Raw genomic sequence first — 15,416 nt, forward strand, 5'->3', positions numbered from 1 at the left:
GAGTTTCGGATGGAGTATGGCAGATTGAGGGTGTGTCTGAGGGACCCTCCCACAACCACAACCACCCACACAACCCCAGGAACAACACCCCCTCAGACTACGACTACAGTCACCAAGGAACCCTTAAAGTGCCCCCAGAGTGGATTTGTGGTAATGGACTCCAGTAGGAATTTGTTTGAGAACACACATCACGAGATAACTTCAGTTGTACTTATTATCAGTCAGATGGAACTACCAGTGCGAGACACAGATGAGGTCCTTCTATCACCGACTCCTCGATATGGTAGTCACCAACACCCTATGAGCATCTGGGACACATGCATGGTGGAATGCACCCAGCTGTAAACATGGCCTAATTAATGACACAGTCACCTTCTATGAGACAGGGGCATCCACTATTAATTCCCCAGACACAGCAGGGATAGATGACAAGGTTAATCACCTGACCTCCACTTTGCAGGAACTTATGTTAAGAGCCAATGAATTGGAAAGACAGCAGGGACAGACAGGAGAAAGCCTGGCCGGAACCTTATTGGGATTCATGCAGGTTCTAGAACACCATGCCCACACCATTAACCAGGTGTCAACAAAGCTACATTAAGTCCCCACAAGTGCAAGCAGCATGTGTGCACATGGTTGGTGGGATAAGTCCGTCACAACCTGGCCCAACTCCACAGTGGAGATGTACTAGGCTGGATCACAGATGACACACTACAGACTTGGGCGCCCAAAGATGGAAATTGCTCCTTATGCATCCTGAGAGGACTGATATGAGCATATCCGACAGCCAAACATTGTGTCACCACAGACTTACAACTAGTCGGATTGGTCCTGGCCATACCCAATTTACAGGAAGGGGGATTCAAACCCCTCTACGAGGTAGAAAATATCGGGATTATAAGAGATGGCCGTTTGTAGAAGAGCTCCAAACTTCTCCTGTATTAAACTACTTGTTACCTCTTCAAAGAATTCAATGAGGTTGGTCAAACAAGACTTAAGATTTTGAAATCTATACTGGCAATTAATTGTTATATATTTTGGTTTCTACATGTTTTTCTGTTTTCTACCTTAGTATGCATTCCATTCTTTTACTTCTACTGATGTTAAGTCGATTGGTCTATAATTCACAGGATATGTTCTATTTCCTTTCTTAAATAGAGGTATAAAGTTTGTCATCCACCAGTCCTCTGGCACTACACATTAATTATGTGTAAACGTGCCTCTGCTATCTTTTCTCTACAGTCTTTTAAAATGTGCAGAAGATTCTTTTAAAATGCGCACATATTGCAAAATGCTCAAAAAAAATCCAACGATCCCATTGAATTTTTCTTTTGTGAAGGATTTCTTCTACAAGACTGTTAAATTGACCATTTTATTAACTTTTTAAATTGCTGCTGAGATTTCTTTATATAAAAGTATTTTTTGAAACTTTTGATTACTATACTACATTAGAGAATTCAAGCATTATAATGGTTTCATTAGAATAGTCTGAAAGATTATACAGTTCATTATTGGACAGTTTGGAACAACTTTCACATATTACCATCAGCATTACCCTAAAGCAGCTGTCTGCAGTCAGAATGGCAGCTGATTAAAATATAACATAAATGCTTATATTCAAAGATTAATTTTAATGGAAATTGCAACTAGTTTTCAACATACAATTATGTCCACATAGTTATGCAACAGTTAAGCATCAATCAATGCACTTACTTGAGAAGCGTTATACAAGACCTTTATCCCTTCAGCATCCACAAAAGCTTTCCTGCCCAACTTGATACTTGTGATGTTCTTGATACAGGTTAAAATCCCTTTGCGGATCAGCACATGCCGATGCCTTGAGTCATGTCTATGCCAATCGATATAAATTGTGAGAAGAACAGGAAGGTATCCCCTATCCACTGACCTCCTGGCATTGGTTTCTATAATAAAAGATACATGCACATTTTTAAAATCTTTTCACTATATGCAAATGAAGAAAGTTATTTATTGATGTTGGCATTCAGCTGATATATTAATACAAATAATAGGTCTACTTTATGGTTTTTTGGGGTTGCGGACAGAATGGGAAGTATATGGGAGTTGATGGGCGCCAGTGTGATCCAAGGCAACCACGTCAATGAGCTGGAGGCTGAGCACTGGCACCAGTACTGGGGAAAGTAGGAGCTTTACCACTGAGGCAGTCTTCAACTGAACAGTGCTGGGACCAGTGTTCTGGTGAGTTGCATAATTAGGATGGTGGAGAGAGCTTTAAACTAAATAGGGGGAGGGGGGAGGGGATGTGGTAAATCAAAGGGAAACAAAGAGGTAATAGAGCAATGTGGCAGGAAGGGGCAGAAAATACAAACTTAAGGGTGCACCAGCAGATAAGGCTAGGGATTGCAAAAATGGTTAAAAGACAAAGTTAAAGGCTCTATATACTGAATGCACACAGCACTCATAACAAAATGGAAGAATTATTAGCACAGATTTAAATAAACATGTATGACCTGATAGTCCTAACAGCAACATGATTGCAAGGTGAACAAGGCTGGAGCCTGAATATTGAAGGGTATTTGACATTTTGAAAAGACAGGAAGCTAGGAAAAGGTGGCAGGGTAGCTCTTTTAATTAAGGATATCATTAGTACAGTAGTGAAGGATGACCTTAGTTCAAACGAGGAATATGTAGAATCAGTTTCTGTAGAGACAAGAACTAGGAAGGGTAAGAATTCACTTGTAATAGTAGATTAATAGGCCCTCTAACAGTAGTTATACAGTATACAAGGAAAAATAAACGGGGTGTCTAAGAAAGGTACTGCAATAATCATGGGTGACTTTAACCTACATGTACCAGTTTGGCAAACGTAGCCTGGAAAATGAATTCACAGAGTGCGCTCAGGACAATTTCTTTGAGCATTGTGTTCTAAAGCCAACCAAGGAGCAGTGATTCTAGACCTGGCAATGTGCAATGAGACAGGATTAATCAATAACCTGATGGTAAAGGAGCCTCTAGGTGACACCGATCATAACATGATAGACGCACACTTCTCCCCTTCAAACTGAATGTGAAATTCTAAGACTAGTGTTTTAAACCTAAATGAAAGTAACTAGAAGGGTATGAAAGCAAAGCTAGCAAACGTGAACTTGAAAAGTAGGTTAAAAGATAGGACAGTAGAGATACAGTGGCAGACATTCAAGGAGATATTTAATAACTCTCAGCAAAGATTTATCCAAGTGAGAAAGAAAGACTCCTTGAGAAGGATACATCATCTGTGGCTAAATAAGGAAGTTAAGGATTGTATCAAATTGAAAGAACATTGCACAAATCTACAAAGATTAGTGGTAGATCATAAGATTGGACAGATTTTTCAAACCAGCAAAGAATGACAAAAATAAAATTAAAGAGGGAAAAGGTAGAGCAGGAGAGAAAGCTAGCTAGTAATATAAAAAGATAGTAAGTGCTTCTACAGTATTTTTAATACAAAAAGAACTAAAGCTATTGTTAGACTTCTAGACATAGAGTTTGGGGAATTGAAAATGGAAAACAAGGAAATGGCAGAGGCGTTGAACAGGTATTTTGTGTCCGTCTTCACTATCAAAGACTTAGAAAACTTCCCAAGGGTACTTGAAAATCAAAAGGTGAAAGGGAAATAAGAACTTAAAACAACCACCATCACAAGGCAAAAGATGGTAGGAAAACTACTGGACCTAAAGGCTGACAAGTCCCCAGGAGCAGATGGCTGACATGCTAAAGTCTTAAAAAAAGTGGCTGCAGAGATAGTAGAGGCATTGGTTTTAATCTTCCAAAATTCCTTAGATTCTGCAAGGGTCCCAGTGGATTGGAAAATAGTAAATGTAACACCTTTATTTATGGAAGGAGGGAGACAGAAAGAAGGAAAATATGGGCCAATTAGCCTAACAGCTGCCATAGGGAAATTGCTAGAATCCATTATTAAGGAGGTTATAGCAGGATACTTCGAAAATCATAATGTGATCAGGCAGAATCAACAGTTTTGTGAAAGGGAAATCATGTTTAACTAATTTTACTAGAGATTTTGAGGAAGTAACAAGCAAGGTGGATAAGAGGAAGCCTGTAGATGTGGTGTACTTGGATTTCCAAATGGCATTTGATAAGGTGCCACATCAAAGGTTACTATACAAGATAAGTACACATGGTGTAGGGGGTAACCTATTAACATGGATAAAGGTTTGGTTAATTAGCTTGAGCCACAGAGTAGGGATAAATGGGTCTTTTTCAGGGTGGTAAGATGCAACTAGTGGACTGCCACAGGAGACGGTGCTGGGACATCAACTATTTATAATCTATATTAATGACTTGGATGAAGGGACCAAATGAATGGTAGCTAAATTTGCCGATCACAGCAAGGTAGGTAGAAAACAAAGTTGTCAGAGGAGGTACAGAATTTGCAAAGGGATATAGATAGGTTAAGTGAGTGGGCAAAAATTTGGCAGATGGAGTATAATGTCAGAAAATGTGAACTTGTCCACATTGGCAGGGTGAATAGAAAAGCAGTATACTATTTAAATGGATGGAGATTGCAGAACTCAGTGGTGTGGAAGGATCTGGATTTTTTTATTTTATTCATTAATAGGATGTGGGCTTTGGTGGCTAGGCCAGCATTTATTACCCATCCCTAGTTGCCCTTGAGAAGGTGGTTGTGAGCTGCCTTCTAGAACCGCTGCAGTCCATGTGGTGCAGGTAAACCCACAGTGCTGTTAGGAAGGGAGTTCTAGAATTTTGACCCAACGACAGTGAAGGAACAGCGATATATTTCCAAGTCAGAATGGTGAGTGACTTGGAGGGAAACTTCCAGGTGGTGGTGTTCCCATCTATCTGCTGCCCTTGTCCTTTTAGATGGTAGTGGTCATGGGTTTGGAAGGTGCTGTCCAAGAAGCCTCGGTGAGTTTCTATGGTGCATCTTGTAGATGATACACACTGCTGCCACTGTGCATCAGTGGTGGAGGGAGTGAATGTTTGTGGATGCGGTGTCAATTAAGCAGGCTGCTTTGTCCTGGATGGTGTCAAGCTTTCTAAGTGTGGTGGGAGCTGCACATATCTCGGCAAGTGGAGAGTGTTCCATCACACTCCTGACTTGTGCCTCGTAGACTGTTGACAGGCACAAGTAGAGTCAGGAGGTGAGTTACTCCTCACAGGATGCCTAGGCTCTGACCTGCTCTTGTAGCCACAATATTTCTATGGCTAGTCCAGTTCAGTTTCTGGTCAATGGTAACCCAAAGGATTTTGATAGTGGGGGAATTCAGTGATGGTAATGCCATGGAACATCAAAGGGCGATGGTTAGATTCTCTCTTGTTGGAGATGATCATTGTCTGGCACTTGTGCCAGAATGTTACTTGGCACTTGTCAGCCCAAGCCTGGATATTGTTCAGGTCTTGCTGCATTTGGACATGGACTGCTTCAGTGTCTGAGGAGTTGCGAATGGAGCTGAACACTGTGCAATCAGCAGCGAACATCCCCACTTCTGACCTTATGATGAAAGGAAGGTCATTGATAAAGCAACTGAAGATGGTTGCGTCGAGGACACTACCATGAGGAACTACTGCAGCAATGTCCTGGGACGGAGATGATTGACCTCAACCACCACAACCATCTTCCTTCATGCTAGGTATGACTCCAACCAGTAGAGAGTTTTCCCCCTTATTCCCATTGACTCCACTTTTGCTAGGGCTCCTCGATGCCACACTCAGTCAAATGCAGACTTGATGTCAAGGGCAGTCACTCTCACCTCACCTGGTGCATGAATCACAAAACGTTAGTATGCAGGTACAGCATGTGATTAGGAAGGCAAATGGAATGTTGGTGTTTATTAGAAGGGAAATGGATTTTTAAAGCAAGGATTTTTACTGCAGCTGTACAGGGCCTTGGAGAAACTTCATTTGGAGTATTGTTTTCAGTTTTGGTCTCCTTATTTGAAAAAGGATATAATTGCTTTAGAAGCAGCTCAGAGACAGTTCACTCAACTCATTCCTGGGATGAAGGACTGATCTAATGAAGAAAGGTTGAACAGGTTGGGCCTATATCTACTGGAGCTTAGAAGAATGAGAGGAGATCTTATTGAAACATATAGGATCCCAAGGGGACTTAATAGGGTGGATGCCAGGAGTATGTTTCCTCATATGGGGGAGACTAGAACTAGAAGACACTGTTTAAGAATAAGAGGTCTCCCTTTTAAGATGGAGATTAGAATTTTTGTTTTCTCTTGGGGGTCATTAGTCTGTGGAATTCTCTTCCCCAGAAAGCAGGCTGGGTCACTGAGTTTATTCAAGAGCAAGTAGGAAAGATTTTTGATAGACAAGGAAGTGGAGTTGAGACCACGACCAGATCAGCCGTGATCTTTTCGAATGATGGAGCAGGTTTTAAGGGCTGAATGTTCTACTCCTGCTTGTATGTTCCTGTGTCATAAAAAGCATAAGTAGTATCACTCTCACAAGCATGAAATTTGGTAAACTTTTATGGGGAAGTTTTTTTAAATTTTGTTTGTATTCAACTTGTTCATAGCAGTTTGAAACAACTGAATGGAGTACTAGGCCATTTCATAGGGCAGTTAAGAGTTAACCACATTGTTGTGGGTCAGGAGTTACATATAGGCCAGACAGGCTGAGGAGAGCAGGTTTCCTTCCCTAAAGAACATTAGTGAACCAGATAGGTTTTTAAGACAATCCAATCGATTGGTCGCCAATATGAAGGTTCGATTTTTTTTCCAGGTTTATTCAATTGAATTTAAATTCCCCCTGCTGCTAGTGGAATTTGATCCTTCTGAATTAGTCCAAATCTCTGGATTACTAATCCAGTAACATTACACTATTGTGACACGTGGAAGTTTTGCAGCAAAATGTAATTTTTTGTATGGTCACTTTTCATCCTGTTATGAATTGCATCTTCTAAATTTAGACAACTAAAAAAATCCTTGCATTTATATATGCTTTTCATGACCACAAGGCGTTCCAAAGTGCTTTACAGCCAATGAAGTGCTTCTGAAGTGTAGTCACTGTTGTAATATAGGAAATGTGGCAGCCAATCTCCCTCAAACAGGAATACAATAATCGGTTTTTGTGATGTTAACTGAGGATTAAATATTGGTCAAGAGTAAATCTCCTGCTCTTCTTCAAAATAATGCCATGGGATCACTTACATCCACCTGAGATGTAATTCAATTCAATAAATCCTGAAGAAAAAGCGAGTCAACGCACTGGTGACTACAAAACTATCGGATTGTCTTAAAAATCCATCAAGTTCACTAATGTCCTTTAGGTGTCAAAGACATAATTGTTATAAAAGTGATGGGGGATGGGTCATGTTCTGTACCACTCAAGTCTCAATCTGTACTACATCAAGTGGAAAAGGCATCTGTGAAGAATCGAACATCTCCCAGAAGCACAAATAAAATCAGAGATAGTGGGATCTAGCTTAATTGGATGCCCGCAAGATGAGTGTTCAAATGGGCATCGGACTAAAAAGCTACTAGCATTGTAGATTCATGCCCCAGCAAAATCCAAGAGATGGAAAAATAGGGGGAAATATGAAAACAAATTTTAAAGAGGAAAGAAAATGCCTTTCCCTATTGATTAACTTGCATAGATAGTTAACTAGGTAAAACACTTACTGGACTTCAGCAATGCTGCCAGTGTGTCTAATGAGACCCTGCAAAAAAACCACACAGTCCATACGATGCAACCATTAACAAATTGCGGCAGGGATGAAGAAAAGACATAAGTAAATTTTCTTCAAGGATTACAAATTTAAACTGATAGAACAGATAAAAGAACAAATATATATTTGGTTATTTTTCAAAACTTTAAAATCTGTCCCAGGTTGATGAATTAAGTTAACATTGATGTTACCTCCTGCATCTCCTTGGCATAAGTAATACTGAATGAAATGATGATCAAATTTGCCCACAATTACTTATAACAGTGCAAGTTAAACAAGTGGAATAAAGATAAATAAAGCCTGAGGTTAGTATCTATGGCCAGAATTCAATGCCCTCCCCTGAGGCGGGTTTAGAGGCAGTGGGGTATTTAATCAGGCAAAAGCCTGTGGGGACCCCAATGCATTCCCGCCTCTGCCTAGATTAGGTCCAAGGCAGGAAGGTTCATGGATAGCATTCCCACCCCGACGCTAACTGAGGCCCGTAAGTGGGCAATTAATGCACAAGGTGTGGTGTGTCCCTTTGTTCAATCACTAAATTTGTTACTTTATTTGCCTAGTCATATTTGGAAGAGCATTGAGCAGAATTATAACTGAAGAAATCAACAACTTTGTTTTCGTTATTCTTTAGATTTTAAAAGGCATTCAAAGTACTGGCTTTAACAATACATACATAAGCCACATTGTCAGCCACCTGCTGTGATGCACATAGTTCTGAATATCCCATCAACATACTACAAAAATGGTTTTAAAAACAGACAAGAAATGTTTAAGCTTCCAATTTATAACAAAACGCAAATGACATGAGAAAAACTGTAAGTAATAAAATAATTCATACTTGTATGCCACAATTAATATATTATCCTATGCATTTTTATACAATTTATCCCCACAGATACAGAAATTTGAAGAGTGCTTTGAAGCTAGTCATGCGACAAACCTCTGGCCCTGAACATAGGAGATGATAGGGATTACACAAGGAAAGAAGACCAGATGAATTAAACAGGCAAGCATAAACATAAATACCCTCCACCTCTGCTTTGGGAAAGGTGAACTAAAAATATGCTGAAAGTGTCCCTTACCAAGGCAAATTACAAATTAGGAATATAGGACCAACAGTAAACAATTCAGACCCTCAAGCCTGTTCCACTATTCAATTAGATCATGGTCAATCCACACTTTAACTCAATTTACCCCATTTGCTTTTTTTAACTCTTAATAACTTCTTACAAAAATCCATCAACCTTAGTTCTCAAGTTTTCAACTGACCTAGTCTAAACAGCTTTTGTTTGGAGTGGTGGGGGTAGGGAGGTTAATAGTTCCAGATTTCCACTACCCTTTGTGTGACATCACCGCTGAACAGCTTAGCTTGAATTTTATGCCTTTAACGCCTTGTTCTAGACCCTCTCGCCAGAGGAAATAGTTTCTCTCTATCTAAATTATAAATTCAACTGTCTATTACACTGATTATTCACCACATGTGGCAGGTCAGCCCTAGATGTGTGACAAGCTAATGCTGTTCATTTTTAGAACCACACAATACTGAATTGTGTTAAAGTTGCAGCAGTGGGTCTGAGTATCGGTGTCATTTGTCAATTCATTATTTGTCATCCATCCCTAACTGAGCAAGGAAGGATCAACTGTTATTGCTGTTGGAGTCACATAATGGCCAGACCATGACTATGTTTAGCAGAATATAGTCCAGTTGTCAGGTTTCTGATTACCTGGAAGCTGAAGGACCACTTTGCTCAATGAAACAAGAAAAATAATCTGTCTTGTGTTACCTTGTCTATTCCTGTTCTCTCTGGATGTCTTTAAACATTTAGACCCGCAGAACTGCTTTGTGAAGTGCTGTGAAAGCAGGGCCAGCCTTTGGAAGGACAATGGTGTGATTTCCTTTGAAAATTTTTGGCGGAAATCTAGTGACACAGAGGATGCTAACTGAAGAACCTGGTTTTTGTTTAGCTGGTGGTTGGTGGTTTTCCCAGAACAGCTGAGGTGCGTGAGACAATGCAGCAATGTCCAAATGTGTTCAGCCTTCATCTTAATAAATCGAACTGAAACAAGCGATTGAAAAGAATATGGCATTATTGGTGCAAAAGGAGAGACTACAGGAGGTTCACCATGAGTCAAATGTCTATTTATATGTCTGGATGCTGTACTCAGAAATGTCGGGCAATAGGGCAAGGCAAGGTTCAGAACGCAGAAGTCAATACATAGAGATTTATTGACTCTTTTCCCTCCCCAAGTCTCCTACTGTATCAATTCTGATAAAAATAGAAACAGAACACTTCAGTTAACAGATTGTCACTAACTTTTGAGAGTGTATACAGCAGGTTTGCTTTGTGGAAAAATTGGATTGCAAAACCTTTTGAAGTTGTTCCTCTGGCTCTGGCAGTGAGTGTATCAGTCTTTGTTGCTGATTGTTTAAACCTCAAACTTATTTTCAAAAGACTACACAGTTGTTTTAGAAATATTGCATATATTGTGTTTCATGTGGTGAATATTGTAACCTGATCACAAGTTTGGCGAACGTCAAAATCCTACTGGACATCAGTGAGTTAGATCACCACTTAAATGCTATACTTAAGGAAAAAAAACCTAGTCTATGCAGCCTGTCCTCATAATTTAACCCTTTTAGCCTCAGTATTATTTTGGTGTACCTGCTCTGCACCACTTTAAAATTATTTTTTGTACCCATTCACTAGTTTTCAGTGATATTTTTACTTGGACCCTAAATCTCTCTGCTTACGCATAGTTCCTAGATTCTTGCTATTTAGAAAATATATTGATCTATCTTTCTTAGGTCCTAAGTTCAAAAATTAGTACTAGTACAATGCATCTCTGGGCATTAGTTAATTTTACTGAAAGGTTTTAAGTAAAGGACAGTTTTGAAATGTATTACAAGAAAAAAGTGAAAAATGGTACGGTAATATATATAAATTTTCCAACAAGTCTGTTGTGTGGCACTGTGTCAAATGCCTTTTGGAAGTCCATGTACATCACATCAATAGCATTGCCCTCATCAACCATTTGTTACCTCTTCAAGAAACTCCAGCAAGTTAGTTAAACACAATTTTCCCTTAAGAGATCCATGTTGGATCTCCTGAATTAACCCGCATTTGTCCATGTAACTATTAATCCTGTCCCAAATTATAGCATCTAGAAGTTTCCTCACCACCAAAATTAAACTGACTGATATGTCATTGCTCGGCTTATCCTTGCACCCTTTTTTGAACAAGGGCATAACGTTTGCAATTCTCCAGTCCTCTAGCACGACTCAAGTCTAAGGAAGGCTGAAAAATGTTGGCCTGTACCTCGGCAATTTCCACCCTCACTATCCTTGGATGCATCTCATCCGGTCCCGGTGCCTTGTATACTTTAAGTGCGGACAGCCTATCCAATACCTCCTCATCAATTTTGAACCCTTTTAGTGACTGAAGTCCCTCCTCTTTCACCATGGCCTGGGTAGCATCTTCTTGCTTGGTAAAGACAATGGCACTAGGTGAAATAGCCATTTGGAGAGTAGGTGTTGACACGATGGGCTGAATGGCCTCCTGCACTGTAACAATTCTGTGATTTAAACATTGCTTCCCTATGCAATCTATTCAGGCTTTAAATAAACAGTTCATTATGGTACCTACTTTATAAGGCTTGTGTTCTTCCTGTTAAAAGGACCAATAATCTTGAACATAAGTTCCACAACACCATTTTTACCCAAGGATACAGCATTGACAGCTGCAAAAAAGTTGAAAAAATGAATACATCGTGCAACTATTAAGACCAAAGTAAATTCCAGCAATGTTTTTTTTAAAAACCTAAAATATATCTACAGTGCATTTTGACAATGGATATATTATATAAATCACATTGGTTTTAGAATAAATTAGAACTTCTTCTGATCAATTTTGAATATTTTACATTGAAGCTAAAATGTATTTACATATATGGTTGTGTTCCATCTGAGCCAAGTCCACACACAAATCATAAGTGGACAAATAATATGATAGCCCACTCCCTTACCCAATTCAATGAAAAACACGAGTTTTCAAAATTTTTACAACTTAGCTGCCTTTTTTTTCCTTTCCTTGATCACGTCAAACAGATACAAGTAATTCCTAGGTGTTCAGTCAGTTCATGAAATGTTCAGCTAAATTGAATACTATATGTACATTTAGCAGTGATAATACTTTCTGTTCTCTACTTACAGTTGCTGGAATAAACCCGAAGCAGTTGCAGACAAGGTAAAATCAGCTTGGAGTTTTGCAGGTTTTGTTTCACTAAACTAAAAGTTATGCCCAAGGCTCCATTAATCCTGGCTTTGACTCCAAACTTTTTGTCTATTCAAAGAAACAAAGATAAACAATAATGTCCCACAGACTTTAAGTAAATCTCACGTTTCAAATTTTATTTAGATATTTTCAATAGATTTCTGATTACATTTTAACTGAAGGAACAAATAATTTTGTAATATATTTATCATTCCAATGTATAAGATTTTCTTTGAATTAAACTTTCAGATATCAGAGAACAATGCCAATTATTAGACTTTAGGGAAACTGGTGATACTTATAGGAAGTAAGAATTACATGGCACAAAGTCACTTACATGAAAACATGACCATATTGTGCCATATGCATGAGTGATTTTATACTAAATAGCTACTTGGTAGAGATAAGAACCCTGTTTAACTCCAAATCTTTTAACCTAGAAGTATTAATACCAATATTCATTGCCAATTCCCATGAATTTATCTTTATGTTTTTAGACACAAACTACACACTTTGTTTTCTCATTTAGTGATAAGTGCACCTAACCTCTTAGAAAAACAGGCAGGGAGTCAATACTCACTAAAATTTGCATTAGCAGTTACTGCAAATAAAAAGTAACTTCCATGATATTTTTCATTACTGTGATTATTACATAGAATATATAGAGTAGAAACAGGCCATTTGGACCAGTTCATGCTGGGACTTATACTTCATCAAATCCTCTTCCTGCCATTCCTCATCTAATTCTATCAGCATGATCCTCTACTCCCATTTCTCTATCTAGCTTCCCTTTTACTGCATCAATACTATTCACCTCAGCAACTACCTGTAATAATGAGTTTCACATTCTCACCACTGTCTGGGTAAAAGTTTCTTCTGAATTCCCCATCTGATTCTTGGTGACTATCTTATAATGATAGCCTCTAGTTTTCCTCTTCCCCACATGTGGAAGTAGTCTCTCTGTCTACTCTATCAAAAGCATTCAGAATTCTAAAGACATCTAATGGGTTACCCCTTCAGCCTCATCTTTTGTTCATCCTTTCCTGATAGATGATAGTCTATCATCTTTGCAAATCCTTTTTGCACACTCTCCAGTGCCTCTCTATATTCTTTTTATAATATGGTGACCAGAATCATACACATTTAAGAATTGCAAGAGTTAAATGAGCCTTAGATTTTATCTGAAAGCTTTGCTTTGAAGAAAACCACTGGTTTGGACTTTCTGTTTAGTGCAGATGTTGGGTGGTCACAAGTGGCTTAGTTAATCTGAAAAACACAAAATGAGAGAAAAAAAATACAAGCTCTCACCAGTTTCACCTCTTATCTCTTTGTGGCTTTGGGAATGTTTGAACTCTTGCAAATTGTTGAAACATAACCAACTAAATCCCTTTTCAATATTAAGTTTTGTCAGACTGTAGTCTAATTTTAATATTGTCAGTTTATAGCTTAATTAACTTAGTTTAGTTGCATTGATTTAGTCCTGTTATTAGGAAAAAAGCATGTTAAAACTAGATTCTAATTACATTTAGAAATTGTGCATCACCATGGAAACAGAAAACAAGCACGGAAAAAACTAGTGTTAAGGTTAAAAAGCAGATACGGGGGGGGCGGAGGGGCGGGAAGAAAGAGTACCAGGCCTCCCTATGCCTGACCACAGAACTTGCTGCTCCTATGATTGGATGGGTTTCTGGAGCATGACCTAGAAGATCTGGGACAAATTTCAGTGTAGAAGGGTCAGGAAAGACACCAGACAGGTGAAACACGTATGTGAGAAGGAAGGGGCCATGCTTTCTACCAAAAGGGCAATTACACATAATATAAATCTCAGTTGTTCTTTGTAAACTGCTGCTCAAAACCTGCAATACGTTATATCTCACTTAAGCTTAAAATAAATTCATAACCATCACTAATGTGGAGACAGCTTTGAAGCACTGAACATACATTCTCCAGGGCTTCAATTTTTTGGTTTTACCAAGACAGTACCCCAAAGTGTGGTCTAACTAAGGTTCGATACAAATTTAGCATAACTTCTTTATTTTTCAGTAGAAATAAACCCGCACGCTTAGTTTACTTTTTGACTGGTTTTATTAACATGTGTGGCAACATTTAGTGATTTGTATGTATGTCCTCCCTGATCCATTTGCTCCTCTACCTCATTTAGATTCTTCCAAGGAATATGTGACCTCTTTATTCATACCAAAATGTATCACCTCACCTTTATGTTGATAATCATTTGCAAAGTATATGCACATTCTGTAGGTATATTGGCTTTCTGTAATTTGGTGCGGTACTCCACAGTATTGACTATTAACCCAATTATGTTTCTTTGAAAAAAAAATAGAAAGATACACTTGCTGTTCTCTTTGAATGTGCAGGCATGCTTATTTCTAAAAAGTAGTAAAATACCAGCCATTATGGTTACAACATAAATCCAACCGTACCACATAGATCCAACCATGGCAGTTTGCAAATATGAATTCATTAGAAAAAAAGTGGAAATAAAATACTGGTATCAGTAAAAAAAAAATGCCCAGGAAGCTGTTGGATTGTCATTAAAGAATCAATTGGTTGACTAATGTCCTTTAGGAAAGGAAATTTGCCATTCTCACCTGCTCTGGCCTACATCAGTCATGGCTTGTGGTAGCACTCACGCCTCTGAATCAGAAGGTTGTGCATTCAAGTCCCACTGAGTAGAAAGATCTAGGCTGACAATACTGATGGAATGCTCACTATCAGAGGTTTAGTATTTTGGCTGAGATATTAAATCAAGACCCCATGTGCTCTCAGCTGGACAACAACAAAACATAATCAGCAATAGAACCAGAATGTTTCGGAGTAACACATGATGCAAAGCCAACCACATTTTAACATGTCATAAGCATATTCCAGGGCATATGGGCTACAGGAAAGAATTTAGTACTATTTTCCCCTTTCTTGTCTCCATTTAGTCCACTCCTTAATAAGGTAGATGCAATTGCTGGGATGTGTCACCCAGTCACATTGGTCTCCTGGAGCTTGTTTGATCACTTTTTGGGGTCAGAGGAGCATATCCCTTTCATCCAAGCTTTCTTCCTCCTTTTTTGCCTATTCCAGGAGATTATGTGGCCATATAGGGGCAGGAGGGGAAAACGGGGTTTATACTGTACAGGATCATATAGGTTTGACTGATGAAATGATCTTTTCATGTCCATTCTTGTATGCTTGTTACGTATGTTCTTTCCTAAAGGAATTGATTCCCTGAAGTACTGTTCCACAGGTAATAGATCATTTGTGCCAGTACATAATGAAAGGAGACTGAATGATGGGGATGGTTCTTACTGTACTGTGCTAGCCAAAAATCCTCATACAAACTTCTAGCAAAGGTCACTGAGTATCAGGAAGGAATAAGAATTCTGACTGATTTTTCTCCACAAACCAAGGGATGCTGAGGACTAATGTAAATCTAATCACCCAAGCCAAGGTTGACCAACTCAGCA

General features: G+C 38.8%; 1 protein-coding gene across 9 annotated transcripts in view; it reads right to left on the minus strand.

Annotated features, from left to right (window-relative positions):
• The window catches only part of agtpbp1 (ATP/GTP binding carboxypeptidase 1), a 360,842-nt gene that overhangs the window by 185,821 nt on the left and 159,605 nt on the right, over positions 1 to 15,416 (minus strand). For all 9 annotated transcript variants that reach the window (XM_078568039.1, XM_078568065.1, XM_078568001.1 and 6 more), the window contains 4 exons: positions 11,878 to 12,009; positions 11,314 to 11,407; positions 7,626 to 7,663; positions 1,714 to 1,922 (listed from right to left, as the gene is read on the minus strand). In XM_078568039.1, coding sequence (XP_078424165.1) covers positions 1,714 to 1,922; positions 7,626 to 7,663; positions 11,314 to 11,407; positions 11,878 to 12,009 — 473 coding nt within the window. The remainder of the gene's footprint in view (positions 1 to 1,713; positions 1,923 to 7,625; positions 7,664 to 11,313; positions 11,408 to 11,877; positions 12,010 to 15,416) is intronic.

The sequence above is a fragment of the Cetorhinus maximus genome, chromosome 2, assembly GCF_964194155.1.
Source record: "Cetorhinus maximus chromosome 2, sCetMax3.hap1.1, whole genome shotgun sequence".
In the NCBI taxonomy this organism is placed as follows: Eukaryota; Metazoa; Chordata; class Chondrichthyes; order Lamniformes; family Cetorhinidae; genus Cetorhinus; species Cetorhinus maximus.